This window comes from Poecile atricapillus, chromosome 2 (assembly GCF_030490865.1).
Source record: "Poecile atricapillus isolate bPoeAtr1 chromosome 2, bPoeAtr1.hap1, whole genome shotgun sequence".
Lineage (NCBI taxonomy): Eukaryota > Metazoa > Chordata > Aves > Passeriformes > Paridae > Poecile > Poecile atricapillus.
In genome coordinates, this window is record NC_081250.1 from 64,660,556 (window position 1) to 64,687,578 (window position 27,023).

The 27,023-nt window shown below is 40.8% G+C and overlaps 1 protein-coding gene across 1 annotated transcript in view; it reads left to right on the top strand.

Moving 5' to 3' along the window:
- Nucleotides 1–26,368, top strand: part of ADTRP (androgen dependent TFPI regulating protein) — a 30,373-nt gene extending 4,005 nt beyond the window's left edge. Inside the window, exons 2-6 of the mRNA XM_058832466.1 lie at nucleotides 3,517–3,651; nucleotides 5,080–5,181; nucleotides 15,548–15,663; nucleotides 19,441–19,592; nucleotides 25,487–26,368. Of these exons, the coding sequence (XP_058688449.1) occupies nucleotides 3,517–3,651; nucleotides 5,080–5,181; nucleotides 15,548–15,663; nucleotides 19,441–19,592; nucleotides 25,487–25,530 (549 nt within the window). The 3' untranslated portion in view covers nucleotides 25,531–26,368. The remainder of the gene's footprint in view (nucleotides 1–3,516; nucleotides 3,652–5,079; nucleotides 5,182–15,547; nucleotides 15,664–19,440; nucleotides 19,593–25,486) is intronic.
- The last annotated feature ends 655 nt before the right edge of the window (nucleotides 26,369–27,023 follow it).

Below are 27,023 nucleotides of genomic sequence, written 5' to 3' on the forward strand. Positions count from 1 at the left end.
GCTCATAAAAATCTGCTCACTGCTGTAAATCCATTAGTAAATCACTGCATAATAAGCACACTGCACCTTTAAAAGCTATTAATTGAGTTCCTGCCCCAATTTATTCCTTACGCTTTTGTCTTTCATAACAGAAATACCTTTCAATTGTCCTGAAAGCTGCTTTATACTTATTTCAGAATAGGCCCAAATAGTATTTAGTAAAGATATTTTCCAGGACACTATCATGTGAATAGGTGTGTGTCTACACCAAATGTTGACTTTTATGTCTAATAACTTGCTCAGAATATTGGATTTATCCCTCCCTAAAGGGCAGAACTATGAGCCTGATTTATTTGTACTAGCTGGAGATTTCAATATACACATATGGCAAGATCTTATACACAAAAGTAAATCATGTCAGGTTACTTAAACAGAAACACCCTTCTGATCACTGCACCAGATAAAAATTGAGCTTTGTCACTGTGAGTCTCAGTTTGGAAAATTGATCTGGCCAAATTAAATGTTTCTACAGCACCCAGCACCATGGATCTCTACAGGGTCTAGAGGGGAAAGCAGCCTCTCACCAGCAGGGATAATCATATCCATATTCTCCTCTTTGGGTTAATCATTAGCTTTCTGAATGCTTCCAGTCTTCCTTCTGTTCGTGTGGGAACACTTTAGGGAATCCTGTCTATTTACAGCCAGTGGATTTATATTCCATGAGCGCCTGCAATGGATTTTTGAGTGCCAGCACTGTTGCTTGGGAAATTCACAGGACATCTGGAATAATTTGATGTTTTCACTTTTTTTTTTTTTTTTTTAATGTCAGCATTTTCCCTTTACTGGAGGGCTACAAGATTTGGATGCACCTTTCTTACAACAATAACTCCAGTGGGTTTGGAGCTTGGATTTTAATCTACTGGGGGTGTACAGTGCCAGACTGCACAGTACTAGGGGTGATCCTAGCCAAGTTCAGTTTTCTGGTTTGAAAACTACTTGTATAACCTTCCACTGCTCTTGGAAATACAGGGTGATCACTAAAGTGTCTGAAACACCTTTGAAGCTATGATGATGAACAAGGGTAGAGCTACAGCAGCACAAATCCAAGTTCCTGAGGCTGAATTCAAACTTCTTCAGGGGTTATTCTTCTCCATGTTTAGCCAGAGAAATGGGTCAGGTTACACATTCAGATAAGAATTTTCCATACACAAGATAACATTGTCCTCCCATGTGTATAACAGAATATTTACCAGGCTGAGAATGTGGCTGTTTTGGGACTGTTTCTTTTCAGCAATGTTTATTTTAGTTAATTTTGAAGCGGGGAAAGAAGCAGCCTATCCCTGTCCCATGATTAATGTAAGGCTGACCATGAACAAGATAATAATAGCCCCATCCTCTGGGAACCAGGCTTCGCCCTAATTGCTTTATTGGCAATTAGTCACCATGTGTCACTGGACTGTCACCACCCTCATGTTCATTTTTCATGCCTTCTACAGAAAGTTACTGCTGACTCTACATGGTGTAACAAGAGCTACTGTTTATTACCAGGCTTTTCTTAGCTCTTCGAGGACTTGCTATTGGTGTCCTGGTGAGGCCAAGGATTGGGACAGACATTTGGGCTGAACATGTGTTTGTGTCTAAGCACCCTGCACAGCAGCATGGACTTTACTGAACCAGACCCGTGACTTAAAGGGATGAATCCCTACTGACTGAAATAGTACCTGCTAATTGTGATAATGGAGAGGGGAAAATCACACTTGAAACAGCTTCTTTAGGTGCCTCAGAATTGAACAAAAATCTATGTGGGCTCTGATGAACCTGCTTGGGTTTTTTGTTTTGTTTTTTTGGTTTTTTTTGGTAAAGATATGTCTGTTACAATAGGCCTTGATAGGAAACGTGGGGCTTTGCAGATGAACTGGGTGATTCACAACCTCTGATACTTCATCCTGGGTGACCCTGGGCTGGTTACCCAGCCTGTGTCAGCACCTCCCTACCTCCACTGCTGTGGGTCTGCACAGGGAGAGGGCCAATCCAACCGTGGTACTTACTGTTGTGGCTCTCTGGGCTGTGGAAAGGATAGGGAAGGAAGACTCTCTTTTCCCTGTGCTGTGAAGAAACAAAATATTTTGGGACCGTTCACACAACTACAAACTATGGTCATTTTGTTGCCCAGGAAGAGTCAGTCTCTGGAAACTAAAGCTTGCAGAAGCCCTTGTTTGACAACAGGCATGGTGAAATCATAGTCTCCTCCTCCCCTCATATATTTTGATAATAAAGGAATTTCTGGTGGAAAAACATTGCACTAATCCTGTCCTCTCCCAAGCACCACCCTTCTCAGCTTCTTCAGAAACTGATGAAGTAACCAGCCACAACTTCAGAGACTTTGCTCTAAGTAAATATATGATTCAGAGTAAGATCATGGCAAAAGAGATCTCATCCTGAAAGCTGTAGCCCTCTTTCCATTTAAGCATCACCAGCTGATCCAGTGTTTGGAGTAGGTTGCATTTCCCATATTGCATCGCTCTGGGACAACCTAGCCTTAAAAAGAAGCGGTCACCCCAGGAGTTAAGTGAACTGAACTGACTTGGTGCTAAATGCAGGACAGTGAGAGAAGTATTTTACTGCAAGGTTCTATTCTGCCTTAGCGTGTCTGACAAATCTGGTTCATCTTGATCTGCTGTGTAGTGTTAGAGGAAAATTAAGCAATTAGAAAAGCAATATTGGTTTAAACCACAGTAATATGACAATTTTACACATAATTTGGAGAACTGTTTTGTCACTGTGCACATATCTAGTTCTTTACCAAACCCTCCTAGTGCCCTCCCCAAAAAATCCCATCCTCACTACCTATACATGATTTAATGAAAAAAGGAAAAAGACTTCAAACCAAAACACAACCTCCTAACCCTAAAATTCATTAGTTATAAATTGCTTCATTCAAACTTAAGTAAAACTTCATTTTAAGTTGGTGATGTCTGGATCTTTGCTTCTAAGCACTTGAAATCCTTTTTCAAATCCCTTTGAATTCAGTGAAAGAGATTCTGTTTTTGTAACTTCTGCACCCAATTCTCACCTTAGATCATTTTGAGCTACTTGGCACTAAGATCAACTGCACTGGGAGTCCCTAGAAAGAAGAATCTGTGTTGGCTAAATAGTGGAAAAGCTATCTAGCAATTGCTTTACAGGAAATATCCTGGCATAATTTGTTCTTTCCTGCTGAGATACATCCAATGGTCAACTATTAACATAGGAAGTGTGACCGAGCTGGCTTTGTACATATCCCTTCACTTCACCCATCTGAATTGCATCACACATCTCTGTTTAGTCTGTTAACTGGGATACTGTTAAAGTTGTCTCCTGACCAACTTTATTTAATCACTTTGGGTTAGTAGAAGAGATTTAGCCAACAGCTATATCCCTCACACAGGCTTGCAGCTCACAAACAAAACAGCTCCCTGAAGAGCAAGAACAGATTTCATTCAGGAACATGCTAATGAAAGCTGGATGAGTTTCCCTCATTAGGTGTAATTACTTTAGGTTTTGCAGGCTGTCTTCTATGGGGTGTCCTTCCTGGCTGATGTGTTGAGACTAATTAAGAAACTGCGATGTGCTAAGTGCGTAATTTCCAGCAGAGACCTTCTTTTCAGTGTCCTGGCTTTCCCAGTGTCCATGGTAAGTACCCTTTGTCTCTGGATGTGAAAATAACGTTTGCATAAATGATTAGAAGTGTACAGTACCAAAAGTATGTGTATGAGATAGGTAAGAACCAAGGGCTTTCTTATACCTTTGAATTTGGAATGGATTTGGACCATTTAGAAGAGGAAACAATGCTGAGCCTGTTGTGGTTGAAAGCAAAGCCTCTTGCACAAACGTTAGGGTTGCTGTCCTCAATCGGACACAGATTGACCCCAAAGGGTGAATGAGGTGTAACCCCTCTGTTAATCTCATGGTCCAAATAGCTGTGGATTTATCAACTTAGGGCTTTTCTCTAAAGGGCAGCACAGGTCAGGAGGACATGAGAGGCTACCTTAGAGACAGCAAAATCTCACATCTCCTTCTCTGATGCCAGAGTAGCTTTAAATAAGCACTGGAGAGAAACAGATTCACGGAAAAATAATTATAGTCACAGCCTACGTCAGATTCATCATGGATCACCTACTCCCTCACAGACAATGCTGTTTATCAAAATGCCGTGGGTTGGACAGGAACTGATGGGTTATTTATACATGTAGGTACACTCTGTGAGAGTGATGCCTGCAGCCACCTCACCAGCTGAATCTCAGAGGCACTGTTTAAACATGGTCCACAAGCAGCTCAGCTAGCTGGCTCCATAAAAAGCCCTGCCAGGGATGGAGTCAGAGAGATTGGATAATTATCTTCCCTGTACAGCAGTGTTCACTGTGCTGCTTTCATATCCCACCAGGCATCCTCACCATGCTCACAGGACTGCGGCATAGTCTCACTCTTCCAGCATCTCACACCCGACTTCTAACCCCAAGCATAAAGTGTGCTCAAATACAAAGACAGGCCAAAAATTGCAAATCAGCTTCCAGGTATCAGTAACTGAAACCAGGGATCATTTCCTCCAGTTAAGTTGTCCCACTATTTTTTCTATTGGGAAAAAAAATGGGTGCTCACAGTGTGCAGCTTTCACCTGCAGTTTAGGAATTAGGCTTATGAATTGTGAAGGTAAAGGGCAAGTCTATGTGAACTGCCTTATCAAGATCTGTTTTTACTTTGTTACTGAGCAAAACAAAGTCTTGACAGACAGTCCCTTGAGGAGAACTACTTGACCATCAAAAGATCCCATCTGCAAAGGGAAAGAAAAAAAAAAGCAGCAGCAGCTAATCTCAGATTCCACAGAAAATGTCAGTGTTGGCAGTTTATAAAGCAGGGTTTTTTTCTCTCAGTATCAACACAGAACACTGCATCTCTGAGTAAATGTGAGATAACATGAGTTTATCTGGCAATGTCATCATTTTTCATGTAAAAAAACATGGAGACATTTTGCCTTCTCAGAAATGAAAGCACTAACCAAATCCTACCAGCTATGTTTGTCTTCTGTTTTAAAATTTCTTTCATTTTGCATTTTGGTTCCAGTTTGTGTGTATATCCTTTTGGACACTGTATACCTACAACCGAGAGCTGGTTTACCCCAAAAGTCTTGATGGAGTCATCCCGCTCTGGTTAAATCACGCTATGGTGAGTAAGAAACACCCCAGCCTCTTGCAGAGAAAAGAGAGACTTTGCAACGTGTGCCTCACCATTGCATTGTGCTGTTTTCCCAAAGAGCTTTACAGCTCTTCCCTTCTCACCTCCTCCTTCCTGCTTATCAGAATCTGATGTTGAGCTGTACACAGCAATCAGATGCCTGTGCTTGAAGCTGCCTCAAGAAGCCTTTTAGCACACAAGGAGTGTCAGTGAATCGGTGCTTGTCAAACCTCTGAAGTCAATGAAATTATGTGTAGTCACAAGGAAAGAAAATCTCACTTATTGTGGTTCAAAAAAGAAATTGTGTCTGCTAACAGAAATCTCTGAAACACAAAATGGCTATGAGTGTAACAAAGCAGCTCTTAATTTTCAAAAAAAGGTGAAATAACAAAAGAGACTCTGACAGCTCTACAGCTAATAAACTAATGTGTGCACAGTTTTGAATAGCTGGATTGCAATGATTGTTTACAGATTTTCTATAAATACTTTCCAGATTTCTCCTTCATTTGTTCTGGCTGTTTTTATGATGTGTTGAATAATCACATATTTCTCATCAGTCAAGTGAAAGGAGGCTGACAGTAACATGGAAACTGTGGGTGGATTGCAAGGTCAGGGAGGCCTCGTGGGGCGAATGGGAAGTGGGAGAGAAGGGAGAGGTTCAGCGCTAGGCTGAATGAGAGAAGCCAAAAAGTATGAAATAATTTTATAGAAGACTCATTTCTCTCCAGACCTTATTTCGTAAGAACAGTGCCTTGCCATCCACTGCAGCAGTCCCCAGTGAGTGTTGAAGGTAAATCTGGGAGGGTTTGGGGTGTCTGGCTGAGGACAGCTCAAGGTTTGAGCAGCCCCTTGATTTAGACAGGTGCATTCAGAGTTGTGTGCCTGGAATCCAAACACACAGAGGCATGTCCGCATTGCTGATACCCGAGTGGTGAACCACAGCCATCGTGCACTTTTAACCTCGTCATCTGCTCTCTGTCCACCAGGACCTTTCTGTGGCTGTCCAAACCTCTTCACAGGTACAAAAGGGGACTGCTCTATCTGAAAACCATCATCCACCAAATTGAATGATTCTTCATGTCCTCAGCATCATGCTGGTTTCAGGTCCAGGATTTCGTATGGGGAACTGGTTTAAAAAAGCCTCACAGTGGTGGAGGTGCTGGGCAAGGGGGGAGGGGGGTAGCACAAAGTGAAGCTCAGAGAAGATAGGCTTTGCTGCTTGTTTTAATCCTGGCTCACAGCTGAGAATTTGCCCTTTCCATTTCCACATTTGTTTATGACATAGGAAGGTTGAGAGCTGTTAGGGCATACATTTTTCTTTCGTGTGCAAGAACTCTTTGCAGGAACCCCTCAAACATATCAGTTATAACTTCTTCTTACCCTACCTACATCTACATTTCATAACAGAGTTATTTTGACTACAACAAAAAGCTTTTCTGTAGCAGAAATGTCAAAAACAGGTGTTAAAAAAGGAAAAACAGTTCTTCCTGAAAATTATTTTGACGAGAGAGAAACTTCACATAAAGCAAGCCTCTATCACAACCTGGTATTTTATTTCTAAAGCTCTTAATACACTACAGACATCTTGTGCTTGACAGTTCCTTGGTAGGAAATTTTCCTTCCAGTCATTATCAGGCATGAAACATCTGCCACCAGTATAGACTGATCCCCACTATCGACAATCCTTGTGTTTTAGAGCACCTTCCAACAGGTGCCTTCAGGCTTAGCTGAGACATTTCTTCCTTCCAACACAAAATATCCGCTGGAAACACTAGGGAGACCCAGGGACATACCAACACTTTAAGGGACAATCTCCAAGTTCTGATGCCAAGCAGACACTTTTTCTTTGGGTTCATTTCCTTGCATATTGCTATTGCATGATGGCTCTGAGATTACAGGCATTTCATGACAGATTGAGGCAGCATGTAGCTGGCTTTGGAGGAGAAAGACATGGGTGTATCAGTAGTAACCATCAGTGCCATATCATTTGCAGTAGGAGTTCTTTTTTTAAAATCTCGGTCTATTTTAATGTTGTAAATATGGAAAGCATATGTTGTTATGCAACTGGAGAGTGAACCTAAAAAAATAGCCATGCAAAACCACTTCAGGAATACTGAGCTCCGTGGCTTTGTGGTGATGCTGCAGCACCTTCCTTGCAGAAATGAATAACTATCTTTTTCCTCACATGGCCTGCTTTTACAGTGGGAAAGAATTGTTGGTGCCCACTTGGCAGCCCAGAGCTGCAGAGAGAGCAATACAGTTTAGCCATATTTTTGCACTCTGAGCAGAAGAATTTTGTTTTGAAGACAGGATGGTCAATGTAGAAAGGAATTTTGCTCATATTTGAAGGAGACCAAATATTCCAGACTGTCTATGTTTCTCTCTTTGCTTTTCTACTGAGTTTAACCCAAAGGCTGGGCCTCAGTTTTCACTTTTGTTTGCCTGGGATAATTATGTTTTACCATCTATATATAAAACCTTGACCTTTGGGGATGAAAAAAGTCTGCTCTACTTATGTCTCAAGCACAATTATTTTATTTGAACAAGATTTTTGAAGTGGAAGATGGCTGAGACAAAAGATACGCTGGCCAATTTGTCAAGTGAATTTGTTTATTTCTTTCCTAGTCATCTCTTTTCAAGCTATGTCTGGATATTCTCCAGAAGGAGACTAACTGCTGGAGACAGCATGGATTAAACCATATGCATGTATTATTCAACTTAATGGCAGTATTGGGGAACACTACACCTTGAAGGGTCTGACAGAATTGAATGCTAAATAAAGTGTGCCATTGGTAGGTCAGAAAAGGCAACTCAAAAATGTTTTGATCTATAACAAAAGATACATATAAATGTAGAGCAGATGTGCTCACAAAAATGGTAATGGTACAATTGTGTTTTTGTAAAAGAAGATTTATATTTTCAGTCTGTAGGCACAATTCTTCTCAAAAGCATGATTTTCTTTATTTTCAGACTGCAGCTAAGTTGAGTTTGGCCACCTCTTTTTCTAATTTACCCTGTAGCTGTGTTACCCTTTCACCTTTACAAAAAACAGCATTTTAGCTCCCTGGGCACTCTGCTGACACATGGTTATGAATTGTGTATGTTCAGAAGATTTTGTAAGCTAAAGAGCTGAGAATAAACAAGGAAGGAAGGTAAATGGAGGCTCAGAAAAAACATCTCTTACCTGGCAGACTCTTGGCAAAGATGACAACAGATCCCCTACTGCCTGAACTTCTGAAGCTCCAGTGCACTTTGCCCTGTTGTGGCTGAGCTGTACCTGAAAATAAAAAGAGAATATGCAAGGGAGTGAGAGAACAAGCAAGGTACATACAAGTAATTTTCCTTCACTGAAGCAGGCCACCAATGCCCCACTGCAGGAGTACCAGCAGGACTCGCCATATCCCCTCTCATCTTGGAGCTTCTTGGCATATAGAAGCTGCTTGCATTCTGCTTACGTAGCTAAAACTCACCTTTCCCTGTGTGGACACATCTACATCAACAGAAATGGTATTTCAGATGAGTGTGATTTACTTCCATCTGGAAAAAATGGAAGTTATATGAATGTAAGTTACTCTCATGTGAGGGTATCTATGTGAAGGATTACATCTTACTACAGCTATTTTAGGAAGCTGCTGCATCACTAACCAAAAAAGGGGGCACAAATTCAGTTTGTAGGGCAGAACCCTCTTGTCCAGGCCACTCGAACTCAACTTCTACTCCAGGTGTGTACACGAGAACAACCTCAGGTTCATCTCTGACCATCTTAAATGACTCTCTTTTCAAGTGTTATTTAATGCTTAATAATTCTTACATTTCTACACAAGGGAGAAACATTTCCATTTGTTTGCATTTCACAGTATCTCAATTTTAAGCTGTCTGGCAACTATGGACATTCACAGGCTGCCAATTACATTCAGCTTTTGGCAAAAGAAGAAGAATGTGTGTGTGAGGAATATGGCACACAAAATTAATCACCCCACACTTTTAAGAGCAAAGATGCTTAGCTTTTCCCAGCACTATGCAGATTTTTTTTGAAGTTTCCATTTTTGTTGACATAAGCCCATTTCCTCAGGGAGAGAGTATGTGTTTCACAGACAAATGTTATGGCAGGGAATCCTCCCGGGCTGCTGCTACCCCAGCGTGCACAGGTGCAGTCTCTGTAACCCTCCCCACAAAGAAACAGCTGGAGAAAAATATTCCACAGCAAAGGATGTGTCACTTCAGTTTCATGTCAGCCTCCAGCTGCAATGCAACATCACTTTCTTAGACTACATATCTAATGTCAGGGAGAATGGCAATTAAAATTCTGGCATTGACATTGAGACAAAACATTTGCTAGTAAGCAATAGGATATTCAGCCAGGGCCTTATTCCCAAAAATGCATGTGTGCAGACAAGAAACTTTATCTCTGAAGCTCTTTTATCTTTGATCATACAATTGGTCTAATGTTTCACCCATTTTTCATGATAACGCTTCCAAACAACCTACACATCTGAGAAAAAAATATTAATGTTTCTTTACGGGTGAGAGTGAATGGATCTGGAAAGGGCAGAAACAGATAGTAGTTGGTGGTTCAGAGAAGAGTGCTGCTGGAATTAAATCGAGCAATAGCTTCCTTGCTAATCTCCTACACACCTGCTCAGTAACAGGACTCCCTGTGCCTCCTGCTCTATCCACAAAATAAATCTGTGGTTCCCTGAAAACGCGCTGATGGTTGGAAACACAAAAGACATGCAGCAAGCCTAGGACACAATTATTTCTTCAACTAAAAATGGCAAGGTACTACTTAAAGAAATAAAAGGAACAATAATGCATAAGCCCTTTCCACCCTGAAAACAGAGAGGTTAAGAGAAGATGAAAAATGTATAGGGAGAGATTGCAAAAAAAAATTTTGAAGGAGGCCTTTGAACACAGGCAAAATAATAGCAAAATAAATCAAAAGAGGGAAATAGTTCCAAACTTAGGCCAAGATAGGAGAGACCATACAATGATTTGGAAAATTATGAGCATAAAACTAAACAGAGGTTATGGTGACAGGAAGCTGTTTAGTTTTATTATGCTCAGATAACACAGACTGTAATTGTTCATGAAAGCATTCAACTGAAAGAAATTTCCACAGACAGGAGGAGGTTTCCCAACAAAGAGTATCTGAGTAACACCTCAAGAGACAACCAATGAACTGGCTTACAAGCCTCATAAGGCAACACCAAAGTGGGTTTTTCCTTTTCCTTTGCAGTAACGTAGTGATGGGGAAGAGAGAAGCATGAGTATTGGCCACAACGAGTTGTCAGCACACAAGCTCTGCAGGGAATTGGTCTGAAAGGAGAAACACAGGCAGTTTTTCAAAAGCAGTTGATGGTCTCCAACCGTGTCCAGTGGAGTTTAGTTTGGCCAGTGGTAACTGTTTGTGAAAAGATCCCTCCCTAAAGTCTCACATGTTAATGGAAAGCAGACATGGAGGGTATGTAAATGCAGACGAATCAGAAACAAACAGCTCTGGTCAACCGAGGCATCATTTCCTTTGCTCTGGAGTCAAACAAGGTCACACCGAGTCAACTGCGACACACGTGTCAGGAGCACAAGTGACCTCAGCAGCTCTGGGGAGATTATTCATGGGCTCGAAGCTCAGCCTAGGCTAGCGCCTGCAGCTGAGCACAAACCCTACCCAATCCCGTCTTCTCAGCCCCAGGAAACTCACTCTTACTTGAATTCTCAACGGCAAAATGAGGATATAGAATTAAATAAATACACAAATTACTCAAAATACAGGACATAAAAATTCCATACAGTCTTAGCAAACACTGGAAATAATATTCAGAGAGGACTGTTTATCTCAGCTTAAACTCATGAACCTGAAACGTATCCTGGGAAACATACAACACAGGGTAGGAAGCAAAGAGTAAGGAAGCAGGGGAATGTTCTTGTCTGCAGGAGATAGGTTAACGTGCCAATATTTGAGATAAAGTTCAGATTATGTTTAAGAAACTTTCTTCCTTCTGTATTCATATGCCAGAGTTTGTATGAGCAACAAAAAGAAATTTGTAGAAATTTTATAACTAGTTCAGATTCATCTGAGTTTTTCCGGAAAGAAGAAAAGAAACTAAAACCAACTGGAAAATCATAATGACTGCCAAAAAGAGACACAAAGGATTTTAAAATTGAATGTTTGGAAGCAGAATTCAGGCTAAAAAAGTGTGATTAGTTAACTAAATATCTCTGATAATTTTGAAAGTCCCATCACTTTTGTCTCTTCACTATAGAAAGAAATAAAAAAAACTCTGCTCTTGCAAAGCTGAAAGCTTTCCTCAACAAACAGAGGTTGTTAGACAAATAAATACATTAATATTTCAAAGAACATAAAAATAAGTACCAACAGGATCCCTGCCAAGAGTAGGAAAAGCTCTCTGATTCAGTTTGGTTCATTGATAGCCTGATCAGTACACACAGCTATTGTTTTAGCCTGTTTTCCTTACCTTAGAGTAAAATAGGGTTTTTTTTTTTCCCCCTCCCTCTGTGATAATTATTTTTGACAGTTTCACTGTTTATATGTGAAACTGAGAAACTGTTAATTGAAATAAAAAATGAGTCACTGTTTCCAACAAGTTTTGCCAATGTTTTGATCTGTGTCAATCTGAGCTTAATCATTAAGTTTTCTTTAAAGGAAGAGGCAAAACTGTATATTTTAATTTGGCTCCATACAAATACTGTGCTCCTCAGACATGCATCAGTTTAAGAATACGAAACACTGCTGAGTAGGACTGAAAATATATTTAATGACTATACACCAGAGACCTATGTTTAAAAATAATGCATATGAGAAAATACTTTTTTTTTTTTTTTGAGAAGGGTATGAGCAGCCTTTATAGCCTCTCAGCAGATCTGATTAACCATGATATATGGTCTATCACTAATGATGTTGCCAAAGTCAACGTCTCTGGGCTGTGAGAGGGAAATCATGTGGAAAGCCAACAGTGTGTCGTAGGCAAAGGGCAGGCTCTGCGCCCTGCAGCCATCCACACATTCCCCTGGTGTCTGTTCTACAAATACTCATCTGCTGTCATAAACTTGCTTGGGTATGCGATAGAAATTCCTCTGTGATTTTACTGTTAATGCACAAATTCGGCCTGGCAGAAATAGACTCTGGGATAGCTTAAGTGCAAGGGAAGATTTTCCCACATGTTTATGAGCCTGGGGTGTATGTGTACATGAAAAGGGAATTGGGGGGCAGAGGGGAAAAATGGAAAAAAAAAGCCCTTTATATCCACAAAGGAAAAATAATAAGATTTTTAAAAGACCATCCTGGGGGTGCTTGAGAAAGCTCAGAACTGCTGCAGAACTCTGTCTCAAGAAGGCATTTTCACAGCGAATTTAAATGACTCTACAAAAAAAACCCATCTAGCTAATACGCATGGCAAAATATATTTTAAAAGATACAATTATTTGAATGAAAACACAGCACACAGTCAGGGGCCAATGACATCACTGGACTTGGGAAGAGAGCAGCTTGCAGCTTTCCTATGCCACAACAAATTATTTTTTTTTAGGGTTTTGTTGTTTTTTTTTTTCATTTGTTTTTCCAAATCAGGATAGCTCCTGAAACTGTTTGCAAAACAAGAGGCAGACTGTCCCACTCCTGAATGCTTTTGCTGTCCTTGGACATGGAAACACTCTTACAAGCAGTGGAAAGCTCATCGAAACAGGAAGAGCAGAAATTTCAGCCTACCCCGTCCACTGAAGTCCTGGCTATTCCCAAAAGCAGCCAAATTTTCCAGTTTTGCCAGTAACTGTCAAGTTGTTATTGATTTATAGGCCCCTGAGTGTTTTCTCTAAGTGGAAGAGCCTGACAAAAATGAGTAGTAAAGCATATCAGCCTTTCCTAAACCAGCACAGACTAAAAAGCAGATCTCCCAGCAATCTTTTGCAGCCTGCTGCTCAGCAGCAGTGCCAATGCACAGCGTGTTTGAGCAGCAGGCTGCCCTTCACAGCCTCTCCCTGTGACCATATCCTGCTGTCCACACGTTGTCTGTGTGCTGCTGGAGCGTATGTGCTTCCCAGCAAGAAGCTACATCTCTCTTGTGGAACACTGAGCCACTCACCCCTGGTCATGGACACGATGGACATGGAACACTTGCCCATCACACTCCTCACTGCATCAATCTCTTAAGCCTTTGAAACTTCTCATTTTCCTTTCCTCTCTAGATGCAACAACACATTCAGTGCACTCACAATTTCTATGCATGCCTTTGGGCTGCCTCACTGTTCATACTTTCTGGCTCTTTGTGCTGCTCTTTCCTGGGCGTGCTCCAAAATACCTGTCAAAATGAGGTGCTCTAAATCAGCGTGCCAGCCAAAGGCTTAGGCTAAAGCCTCAAAATGAGGACAAGGTGCAGGTTTTCCATCACTGCTGCCTTGCCATGGGCATTTTGGGTTTTGTTCAAGGACAAACTGTTGTTCAACTATGGAAAATAAACTCTTTCAAATCTTTTTGAAAGCAGCTTAACACATAGATTTCTGACTAAAAGAAGTTACAGGGATTATATATGAAAACTGTGTGCACTGAAGATATTTTTCTGGTTAAATGAATCCAAGAATCACTTGTACTGATATGAGACCTCTGCAATCAACCAAGCAGGTCGTAGAGCTGAAAAATATCTTTGTGAAACAGAACAGGAGAAAATCCCAGTGCCAATTACTGAAAGGAACTGGAACATCAAAGAAATACTTTCTATCTCTTTTCTCTGAAAAAGGATAGCTGAGGTAGAATAGTTATTTTGATAGAAGGATAGCCACGTATGAATAGCAGCTCCTGGTTGTGGTAGGAGGGCTGAGGGAGGACACTCAGCTTCCAGGCAATGGTCACTTGGAACAGCAGACAAAATGGATGTCCATCTCTTAAACAAATAGCTAAATATCTGTATGCTGTTGATAGCTCAGTGTACATTTAAAGAATTTAATATGTATTTTTCACAACCTGTAGCATAGATATATGGCATATTACTACATTGCCATATGAGATACTGACCACAGTTTCTGAAAAACAGAACCATTTCCTTGGGACAAGAGGAATCTTCATACCATACATCCGGCAGGATATGCCTTCATGGAGAAAAAAAAAAAAAATCCTTAGTTTGACATTTTTTTCTATTTAAAAGTCTATCTATCTTTCTCTGTTGCCCTCCTCCCATACCTCCCCCATCTACCCATGAAACTATTTACTTAATTAGCAGGAATTTAACTACCTAATCAGCTACAGTTGTTGCTATAGTTTTCTCCTGATGCATTTCATTGACTAGTTTTGCTTTGTTGTTCCCCAACATTGTTTAAGCCATCTGTATTGCAATTCAAATTTATTGTTTGCTTGCACAGGGAATACAAAATTTTCAGTGGGGAAATTTCACCCAGGAAAATTATTTTCTGAAATTGTTACAAATCAGTCAAAAATCTAAGTAATTAGCATCCCATGAATCCCTGCATTGGCCATTTAACATCTGAGCCCATTAGGCTTTCTGCTTTTCTCCCAACATTCCCATGGTGAGGGACATCCCTCTTGAAGGCAGGTCCTCACCTCAAAACAATCAGTGTCACTAAACTGTCTGCCCAGAGCTGAAAATCCTCCATGCTCATACAGTTATCATTAGAGTCCTTGAAATTGAAGCTACAATTCAAACTCTTCAATGAGAAAAGCATAGCAAAACAAACAAACAAAACAAAAAAACCCAAAAACAAAATAACAAAACAGAGAGAAAAAAAGAGACATTTCTCCATCAATTTTAATCCTTTCTGACTCTGGGATAAGCTTGTTTTAAGTTCCTTCACACCTTCAATCACAGCTAACTGAAGTCCCTTGTATGTTTACAGCTCCATTTTTCCATTTACACGGGGAAGCACAACACACTGGGATTGCACTGGAGCAAGTAATAAATGACACTATATAAAATACAATAATGACTAGAAGAGAACATGAAGGCAATTCAGCAATTGCTTAGTGAGTTCAAGGAGCACTCTTCTAACATCCTCAACCGTACATAATGATAGAGTTCAATATCTTTTGTACTCTAATAGGAATTATAAAAAAAAAAAATGCATTACAAAATGTAAAAGGAGAGCTCACCTGTTATAAACATAGACCATGCTACAGGCAAACCTTGTTTTTACATTGTATTAACAAGAAAATTTTTATGCTTATTACTCTAGGGGTACTTAATTGTAAAAAATAAAGTATGCACATTTGTATACAATCATACTCAGTATTGTTAAATAATTTTTTGCTTCTGAGCAGGTGCTGAACTCTGTGATCAGCAATGACTGAAGGCGACACACCGTGACCTGTCAGTGACACACTTTCTTTTTCCCTTAGCACACGGCTGTATTGCCATTTGCTCTCCTGGAAATCCTTGCCTTGCCACATCGTTACCCAGCAAAGAAGAAGGGATTGATCCTACTGGGACTTGTGGCTTTTCTGTATATCAGTTGGTAAGAATTTAAGTATTTTTTTTGTCAAGCAATCTACTTTTTAAAATAAGGCCAAATGCTGTATTTTAGATCTAGAGTTCCCACCCAGACACATGGAGGACAGCAGTGTTTTCTGTGGAGAAATCGTTTAAATTTCAGCTGAGACCCATGAAAACTATTTCCAAACATAAGCAAGGCAGGTTTCTTCAAACCCTGAGACCTTTAAATAGTGCCTCCTGCTCTTGTAAGGTCTCTTATAGGAAAGTAACTAAGTTTCCATAAATTTAGGGATAATTTGAGTAATTTCTTCTGGGTTGGAGTATTTACTTTCACCGGTACCATCAAATTTGCTTCCACTCTCTGTCCTGCTCACTGCAAAACCACCTAAAATCCCTAAAGGTCTGGGGGTCATGAGAGCAGGAGAGGAGTTTAGTGTTTGGCAGGAACACGTGGCTGGTTTTAGAAACTTGAGACAGAAAATGATACCCAGAGCCAGGTGCAAACTGGTGGGTAGTGAGGAGGCATCTGCCCCACCACCTCCTCCCACTTCACCAGTGGACACTGCCCACTTTTCCAGCAAGGCACCAGTTGACCCCCAACCTGTTGGAGAATGATCCCAAGAGAATAAACTGTATCTAATCTGCACCTCCCACAGCTCATAGCCACCTGCTGTGTGCGTGTCATGCACCCCTGGAGTGGGTTTGCTCATTGCATCCTGGCTGCAGTGCCAGGATATGGGGGCACGGCCACCCCATGTAACTGTGGACAGCTGCCAACACTTCAAAGCTCTCAGAGGATGCCTTATATTGAGACCAAACTCAGGAAGGGGGCTGTGTAATTTCAGGGTATGCCATGATAGAACTTTCCAGAGCTGAGGAAACATCCAGGCTCTAGGGTAGAGAATACAGAACACCTGTATAACAACAAGAGGTCAGCAAGAAAGCAACTTGTCCTCATGTAAGTCTTCTGAGAAGTCACTGGAACTATGAGGAAACCCATCCTTCCCATTCCTACTTACCAGTTCTCACTCTCAGCTAGAGACCATCTTCAGCCCAGGGAGTGAAAATCTGAAATGATAATTTCAGACAGTAAACTGCTCAGATGAAACACTGGAGTGACTTGAAACTCACTAGAGTGGCTGTGGAAACAAGGGACTTCAGTGATACATTATAGAAGCAAATTAAGAGCCATTTATTCTAATCCAGCCCAGAGCCTAATAGGATTAGGACCATGGCTTCCTAAATTCCTTTTCTATGTTCTGATTCACCCAATTGCTTAACACCAGATTTGTTTTGCTTGTCTTATGACAACATTTGGGTTTTACTATCTTTGACACCAGACTGCTCTTAGCATGTGAGCCATGCTTTCCCCTAAAATCCCTATCAGCTGAGCAATTTCATCCCTCAAGAGACATGGCTCATATTAGGACCTGAATTAGGACCAAAGGATGAAGGTCAACACAAGCAGCAACGCATCTGAGCCCTTCCAGTATCTTCTGTGAGTTGGTGCTGCATTGTGTTGCCAGGGTCCTGAGTGGAAGCTGGTCCCTTAGAGTGCTTGTTCCCTGGGTGCCAGGGCCCTGATAACTGGATAAAAGATATTAAGGTGTCAATACCATCCTCAAATCAGCAAGGAATCCCCTGCCTCCTTTCTTTTTGCCTCCACTTCGTGGTTCCCTGCAAACCACAGACGTCTTTCAACCAACAGAAAAGTTTTCTGGCCCTTTCAGCTAAATCTCAACACATGTACATATTTTACTGTTGGTGCTAAAACCTGGTGATTTAATAGCCCTATTTGAGCACCATATGTTTCACAAGCAACAGAGCCCTTCCTCCAAGCCTCTCCCTGGACTGTCACTGCCATTGCTGCAGTGCCAATGGGCTGAGAAGTGACTGGTCCCTCCGAGGCAGCAGAGAAACTCAGCAGCCAGTTACACCTCACACCAGACACCTGCCTCTGAGCAGGGTGTCACTGTGGCTTTGAATACCCTGCACAGTCATTTGTTTGGATTTGAAAATACAGGTTGGAGTGCTTCATATGAGAACCCCAACCAGCCAAATCTCATTAAGATAATCTAGTTCCTCGCTACATAAAAGAAAGGTGGTTGTCACTTCCTGTTTTACTGTTGGAATATGAAAAGAGGAGTCCTGTGCAGTGAAGAACACATGCTGACATTTGCACTGGCTCTACTTAGCACCTGGACTTCAGTGTTTCTGCTCAGCTTCTCAGGGGCCTTTCCTGCAGGCTTTATTTTCTTTATTTTTAAAAAAAAATTTAATTACTTAGGTGTTTCACAGCTCTGTTTGTTAGATGAAAGAATCTTGAATCATGAAAATTAATCCCTACATTTAAATATTTCCATGCTCAGTCCACACAGCTCTACTATCAATTCCCTCAATTTCTCCATTCTATTCCATAGGTGAGGATAGTAAATCTTAATTTACAGGCAAGACAAAACCATCTTTTTATGCCCCACTCCTTCCTTCTTTTACGAGAGAAAGGAAGAAGCATCTTTTCAGCCTTTTTTTTCCTCCTTAGCATTCTCCCATTCCTCAGTGTCACAACACAGTTTCAGGATAGTGTGGCAGCCCATTTGTCACTTCTCTTTGAGGCATGATGTTCAGGGTAAGGTAGCAGGCTGGGTGCCATCAGAAAAAATTGCAATTGCATTCCCATGTTAGCACTGGTGGTGGAAAGTATGGCATAATCCTCAGATATGTTTTGGGTTTTTTTTAATAAAGAATTAAACCTTTTAGGACCATTTGGACCCAAAAGTTTAAAAGTTTTAGGTAAGTACTGTCCTTGTTAAAATGGCACATCCTGATAACAATCAATGAAGACTTACCCTATTTTTGAAATTCTTTACATAATCAATACAAATATAAATAATTTTATTCACAAAAAATATTCACAAAAAAAAGTATTGTTTTTCCTATACTTAATATATTAAGATCACTTTTGTATTCTTAAATTCAGGCATTCCCTACCAACCACTCTTATAAGCCACAAATAATGAACATATTACCAGCGAACTGACAGGCACTACAATATATTTTCTGAGAGAATAAAAAAGGCAGAAAGAGAGAGCACAATTAGAAGAAAAGAAACCCTATAAAGCAGGCATATTAATCCTCTTCCTTTTCCTTCTTTTCCAAACCATGCTTTGCAAACAATTCTGGCACAAAAGGGTGAAGAAGCTACATCTGTTTCCCACCTAACTATTCCTCTTCTTTTCCTTCTCTTACAAGAGAAAAGGTGCTGGAGAATTGCCCTTGCTCTCTCACCTTCTGAAAATTTCTTTCCACTCCTCAGAGCAGTGGTCAACAGCAGAAGGATTGAGACCGGGAGGAAGAGCTCTGTGTCTCCACAGACTCTAGGGATCTGGATAGGGGCTGAAAAGCTGTTGTATCTAAAGAGTAAACATATGTGAGAGCTTATTTGAATAAGCTTCACTTAGCATAGCCAAGTGCATGTCCCTGTTCCTGAACATTTTGCTATTTTACTGTGCTTTTACTGCTGTTAATAGCCAATGCCACCAGGGTGACAGCAGAATATTGTGTGCATTTCAACCTGAACTGAAAGCCATCTAATTTAGCACTGGCTTAAGTGTGCTTCACAGCAAATAGCCCAAGTGCCGAGGCGATGTACTGACAGCCAAGCTAATTTTCCCTGTATCAAGCCTGTTTTGATAACTCAGCCCCTCAGGAGTTGGAAATTTTGAAGTGGTTCTTCTAACTGAATGGTCCTAACCAAAGGTATGGTCCTAACCAAAGGTAATTTCTCTCCTTCCTTGCCTAGGGTCCTGTGGATTTATTCTGTAACGGGAGAGTGGGTATATCCTCTCTTTGCTTTGTTCAGCCCCCCTGGGCTAGCAGCCTTTTTTGCCGGTAGCCTTGCTGTCATCGTCTCCTTCTACAACTTCGGAGAGTTCCTCAACCGTATGATATGGGGTCAGTCCAAGTTTTCTTCACCACTTCTATGCATATGAAAAAAATACCCCTAAAATGAATTGCTGTGATTACCCAGGCAGGCAGGGAGAGGAAGAGGGCATGAGTACCCTCATGAGGGGAAGGTGTTGGGATGGTGGCATTTGGGTGTCAGATTGTGATTGTTGGGTCCCATCCATGTGCTAACAAATAGGGAACAAATTGGAGCAAGGGTCCCAACCTTACCAGACAAAGGTTGGACCAGCTTCCTCTAATTTGGCTCAAGAAACACCTCTTACCAGCATAATCACTGGATTTTGAATTTCTGCTCAAAGAAGGGTCCAGAGAAGCCACATGTCTTGGGCTAAAACTTTTATACCTGCATCACAGGTTGTTTACCAGACTAGGAAATAGCAGTGTTTACTGCAAATTTACAGAAATGCATTAGTGTATCCAAGCAAAAGCACTGTGGCAGCAGGTCCTTGACTAAAACAGCACTTTGGAAAGTTTTACAAACTCCTAAGAATTTTTCCCTTCTGCTTTACTAGGGGTATAACCATTTGTGACCTAAAAAAATGAAAAGCAGATTCCTTGGACATAATGGGCAGTTGGAGGGGAAAAAAGAAGTAGTTTAGGAAAGCATATTTAACAAGTAGAAGAAAGAGAGAACTGAGGAAGCACCTTTGGGGGTTTGGCATGGAATGCTATTACTATTATTATTGTTTCTGTCATTATTATTCCTTCTGGTTTCCTCTCTTTTTTCATTCAAGATTGAATTTCTGAGGATGAAATTGTTTCTGTCAGGAAAATGTGTGTATTTTATTTAGGACAAATGTGTGAACATTTGCAATTTCTTAAACTAGCTTTCTGATGAAAGAAAAAACACTGCAAAAACACCTCTGAAAATAAATAAGACAACGTCCCTCTGTTCTCAGGGAACATTTGATGCCTTATCCATTTTGTGAAGTCTCACATGCCTGTCAAGCCAAAGCAGTGTCTGTAGCTAGTCTCTCACTATCCGCACTCAGCTACCTAAAAGCAGCAGATTGGCTTTTGAATGCGCTGAATAACCAACTTCACCGCTTGCTACCTTTGCAAACAAGATGCTTGCTCTACATGTCCATGTTTGGAGATTTTGGCCACATTCTATTCTGCATAAACGTAATACAAGATGAGGGTTGCTGGTAAATGAAAACAGATCTGCAGCCTTTCTGCACCAGCTCTGGTTTAAGAGGCATCACATAAATAGTAAGTATTACTAATCAAAGACTGCACCATCACTACATGATGGCTTAAGTCTTTATATAAGATATCTGATACATCTATATATCATATTTTTTTTCATCACTGAGTCCATGTTAGTAATTTCAGGCCTAGAATATGCCTTCTGCATAAGATGGAGATAATAAGAATTAAAACAATTTGATTTCCAAAGTGTTAAATGATTGGACAAAATGTTGTGCCAAGCAGAGATCAAATCAACTGCAAAAACTAGATGCATATTCAACAGCTGACTAAAGAAACCGGAGCAAGCACTCAACTTTACTGTGCACACAGAGAGGCTGAAAAGCACCCCAGCTGTGGTAGCATGAATGTAACCTCAGAGTATGTATATAAACAATACACAATATTCTCCACTGATATCTGGTGTGCTCTTGCGATCCCTGGAGGCCTCATCTGTGTGGTGGGTCTGCCTCTCCATGCACAGTTGGTATTTTTCAAAAGAGCCACAGAATCCTGCCCTTAACAATTATATGGTGTTTTCATCCACATGCAAGACACTCTCCTTGAGCTAGAGTTCCCCATGCTGGTGCCAAGTGCTTTTCCTGATCCACTTCCCAGCTGCGTCCACCCAAGAGAAGAGTAGAACTTCCTTAAGCTGGTATCTATAATGAAGTCCCGCTAAGCCTTCAAACATAGCCACAGGGAAGCTATTCCAAATAACAGTGTGCCAGAGTTTTAATATATTCCTGACTGAGACAATTTTTGGTTCAGCATTGCCAGAGAAAACAGAGCTGCAAACTGAATGAAAACATGATTCCAACATACCTTTGTTCCCACAGCAAAAATGGCTCCATGTACTTTTTTCATCATACCCTTTCCATCACAATATGGCAGAAGATGCTGTGGAAATGATCCTGCAGAAAACAAAACAAAACCCAAAAACCAACCCCCCACGCAAGGCAAAGCCATCAGTAGTGGTAGAGGACAGATCTCTTCATCTTTCCATACTCTCCACCCTGCCCACCTCCTCCCTCCCCCAAAAGACAAAGTACATGGAAGGGCACTTTTGATCTGTCTTTTGCTTCCTCCTCATTCCCCAAAGGCAGTTTGTGTTACAGGTTAAAGCAGTTATCTACTAGGTTCCTATAGGCACATCTGAAAACACCTTGTCTAAGAACACCTGAAAGCCACCAAACAATTAGACCTGATACTGGTGGGATCCAACAAGGCAGAGTTCTCTGACTGGGCTGCTGGCACCAGGATTCTCCCCAAAGGAAAAAAATCTGGGGCTGCTGTTTCCATTCATTTCTTTCCCACTGGAATGAAGAACTGTTGCCCAGATGTGTTTATTCAAAGGTGCAAGAAGCAACTAACAAACAGCTCCACCAGAGTGGCAAGCCTGGCTCCCTTCTGGACTTACATCCTGAGGCTGCTAATGAAGCTTGTTCCACAGCACACCATGCTTCATATGGGCTCTTCCACACTCCCTTATAACTCCAGGCCATTATTATTTTTCCTAAAACCAGCTACATAAATATTTACTCTTTTCCACACTTAAAGATTTATTTAGTTCCAACTTATTCCAAAGTCTATAGATGGCAGCTTCCAGCTTCAAGCAAGTAAGTGTTAAATCTACCTCCTGTGCTTGACCGAAGAGATGCAGCATCATTTCTGAGAGCTGGAAAATCTAGGCTGCAGAATAATATAACCTTTTTTTTCCTTTTCAGGATGCCAGACCCTTAATTCATTTTATTATTTATAGACAAACTGTTTCATACAGTATTGGAGGTTTTAAAAATGTATTATCTCTCATGTGCCTCTCCTCTCCCTCCCCTTGCACAGTTGGATTGGTGGTAACTAAGGCAACCCAGCTGCACAGCCTGAGAGGCACAGAAAATAGTACCAGTAATGACTTCTTTTTGTTTTAAATCCCAGAGTTTCTAGAGTACAAGACAATGTTGAGCAATAGAGAAACTCCAAAGAGGATAATTTGAAACAATGAGCTGATTCTTTTACTGCCATAAATTTACCTCAGCCAAGAACTTGGCTGCAGGGTCTGAGTACCAAAGATGAACCATGTCATAGTTTCTCCCCTTCCTGATGGATGGAAAACATCACACAGGCAACTGACCTCATGTTTCTTCAACCAGTCAAACTAGAATCCTCAAAAATAAAGCAAAGCAGTGCTTGCTTGGGGTTTGCTCTTGTTGGGACAATCAGATCCTTGGGAGAAATTTGGATCAGAGCTCCCCATCAGACAAAGCAACCTTTCAAGTGAGGTCTCTTATCTAGAACCAGCATTTGAAGATGGAGCACTTTCTTTTTTCTGCCATCTAACACATCTAAAAAAAAAACCCAAAATAACATTCATCATCTGCTTCATTTCAATACTCTGAAATGTAGCTGGAGAAGAGCTATAGCTAGCAACAGCTACTTGCTCCACCAGTGATTGAAAAGCCTCCTGAGGGACATCTGGCAAACCACTTGCAAGATTTTGTGGGCCCAAGGCCTCTCCCAGAGAAATGCTTATCCCCAGGTGGTAGAACCGTCCTTTGGGAAAGAAACAGGGAAGAAAGGAGGCTGATTGTTGGAGCATGCAGCAGCTCCAACAGACCCACCTGGATGCTTGCTGTCCTCCAGAAGGGAAAGCTTTGGCCAGCAGCTGGCTGAGGAACACTGTCAAGGGCAAAACAAAAATTAAGGTTATTATAATGCAAGGGATAAGGAAGAACAACAACAGTAAGAACCATTGCTCTGAGGAGAAAGAGAAAAATTATGGTGGATTAATTTTCTCATGCTCAGTGCAGAGAGAGATGCACTCTTCCAGATCTTCTATGAGCTCTTAAATATCTTGGGAAGACATTGCCGAAGCCTATTTACCTAAGTCTGAAATAAAGTTAAACAACAATCTTCTCTTTAGCCTGTTTTTCCTTTTTTTTTTTTTTTTTTTTTTTTTTGTGTTTAAGTACTTTTGCATTCAATGCATTTTCCAGAATGATATAACATGTTTTCACAACTGATTATTTTCCCTGAGTTTTATTTTTGTATTTATGGGCTTTTGAAACCAAGCTCCCTTAATACCCTGTAGCCTTGGGAAATCCAGCCTATGTGGCAGCTCACAAATCTGTGCAATACAAAGCAATACTATAATAAGATTGAATTCTTGATGCTGTCATTATTCCGAGCAGCTGTTGAGATTGCAGAAACCCGGATGGCAAATGAAGGGATGTGAAGGGCAACTGTGTGGAGTATGAAGCCATGCTACCGTTGTAGTGGTACAAGCTTATCAACAGCAGTTTTTGACTGAATGTTAAAATGCTGATGTTCTGCCCATAGTTATTACTCCAGACACAGGTTCCACCCTTTGTTATTACAGTATCCAGAAGGGATTTTTAAACTGAGATTCCTTTCCAGAGGATTTGTTGTATCACACCTTTAGAAATGAAGAATAAGAGTACAGAGTCTAACTATTCCTTTCAGTAATAATTAAAGGAATAGCTATATTATTATATAGATATACATTTATCATATATAAATAATGTTTATATCCATAATTTCAATATATTGCCGATGTTGAATGGAACTCAGATTTTACTGGATTTAAATCCCAGAGTTTGCAAACTAAATATGGATATTTACTTTTGACTCATCCGTTCCTCCTAGTTGTACCACAAACCTGTGATGGCACATTTATGTCCTTCCTATTTTGTCACTCCCCAAAGCTGTTTATCCCTCAGGCAGAGATGACTGACTGCATAAAAGAAACCTGCACTATTTGTCACAGGTCCTACTTTTAGTGATATGTTTATCTGGTGATCTACTGGAGGCAGACTGGATCAGAACCTCTCTCACAAACCAGGGCTTACGAATTCATCACATGGAGGCCAGATATTAACAGGTGCTGGTTAACATGCTGGTCCTGACCTGCCACACAATTTTTTTTCTTTGTGGTTTGGGTTTTTTTTCCCTCACCCATAAATATCTATTTGGTCAATACACACCAATACCATACAGCAATTAGTGTTTCAGAGCCTCTGAGGTCTATGGACAAGGAAAGATCATTTAAAGGAGAGTTTCCTGTAAGTGAATGATCCTCAGAGGGGAACAAGAGAGGCTGAGATAATGTGTTAGAAAAGGTACCCATAAACAGTTGATTATTGCCACACTGGGTGCCCCACAGTAGCACAATAACTGGTGCTTCAGAAAACTGTGGGATTGCAGTAGCTCCTGTGCTGTCCTGACCAGCCATGTGAGGATCCCCCAGATAACTGAAGTGCAGGGATTACTCATCTGCTGCCCTTCCAGACAAGCTTTACTTTTAAAGCTTTTCACATATTCTTACAACAAGCTACGTTTGCTTGGTGACAGATACTTTCTCCCACTGGGAAAGCACAATTATTCTCAATGGGTGTGGCCCATGGCAGATTTCAAATAATTCCTCAGTCATTGAGTAATCCATTACTTGCTGGGGACATCCCAGGCTCATTTGACTTCTGCAGCACTTTAGCATTAGCAGCTGGTCCAAGACATGCACTTGCAGTTTACTCCCACTCCCAAATGGGTAGAGTTCCCTGGGGATGTTGGGAGGCTGGGGCCAGTTTCACATCCTCCTCATGCCTGATGTGTGAAAGGACTTCTCTGTTGTGCCTCCCCCCTCACATCCCAATAATATCTTCTCCTCTGTCTACAAACAGGAGATTCAATAGTAATACTGGACCACAAGTGGAAAGGCAAGTGAATCCTCCTCTTGAAGCCAAGCAATCTCTCCATGAATGCTGAAGCCATGAAGTAGAGGAAAATAAATGCAGCTGTGATAAATCCTTTCTCCAAAGCATTGCAGATTCTGGTGAAGCCATTATGACATCAGACATATGGAAAACTGGTGGAAAATATGAAATGTTTGCCTCTTTCATGATAACTCTGCAACTGCTATGAATAAGAAAATTGTGTTCATCTGTTTACACAGATTTCTCATCTCTTGCACAACATACGTGAGGATGTGTCCATGGTTAAAAGCTGTCACTGGTAAATGCACTCCCTCATGAGCCTCGCACCACTCTGTAAAAGACCTGTGAATGCAAGCCAGCTCTTGTTTGGATTGCCCTTCATCAAGTCTGGAAAAAATTAAGAGGAGAGATAATTTTAACAGTGCTGTGACTTCCAAGCTAGCTAGATAACAAATTGGGCTAACAAGCACTGTAATTAGAAATGTCTGCTCAGAAAGTTCACCATGAAGCTGAGTTCTTCTAATGAGAAACTTTCTGTAATATTAATATGCTTAATATCTCCCCTCCATTTTAACAGGAAATCTGAAAGCAACAGTTTCTTCCTTTTTCTTGGTTTCAGTTAATCTCGCAGCAAAAGTAACCTAATTATACTGACTGTATGATTGCTTTGACAGAAAGCATGTTAATTTAAAGCACTGTTTAACATAAAGCTGCCTGCCATATAATTACACTCCATTCACATGTTTACTAATTTTCCTCAATATAGTTGATTTCTGTTATTAGCCTCAACATTTTGTTAACATCCAAAACACTGGAGATCTGCTTTGCAAACTCCAATAAACATGCAAAACCGCGAGTAGCATAAGTGTTCCTTAATGGTCAATGTGAAAAAGAAAAATCTCTCTTATTATTCCTGCATTCAAAGAGGATTTGAAACTAGTTGCAGTACTTAAATGTCTAACTCCATCCTCGTTGCCAAAGCCCCTCACTTAGAGCTACTGTGCACACAGTTCACCAGGCTGTTGTTTTCACCTTTCAAATGCCGCTGGAGCTTAGTGAAAACGAAGCACATTGTAAGCTGCCTGTGAGCAATAAAAAGATAATGCGTATACATGAGATTGTTCTTCTCATGTGTTAAGCACCTGATAAAAATTCTAATCTGGGAAGTTAACATGCTAGGCCTAGACTGTAAACTAAGTGAACTCAATGAGAGACGTGCATGCATTCAATAATTCCCAGCCTATCTAGATAAATCGCTCCAGCTAACTTTGCAAGGGGAATGTAAGCAATTACACATGCCCACACACAAACACATTCCTCCCTCCTTTTTTGTTGAAGCTGAAAGATGCTGGTCAAAGGAAATATATCAGAGAGAGAGACAGAAGAAAAGTCGTGAAGGGAATTAGGAAAGAAGAGAAAGTTATGGAAACTCCCTGTACAGGTTTGTTGGGTATTTTTGTCTCTACCTCTCTTCTTCTTAAATTGTTTTCTTTCTTACTGATAC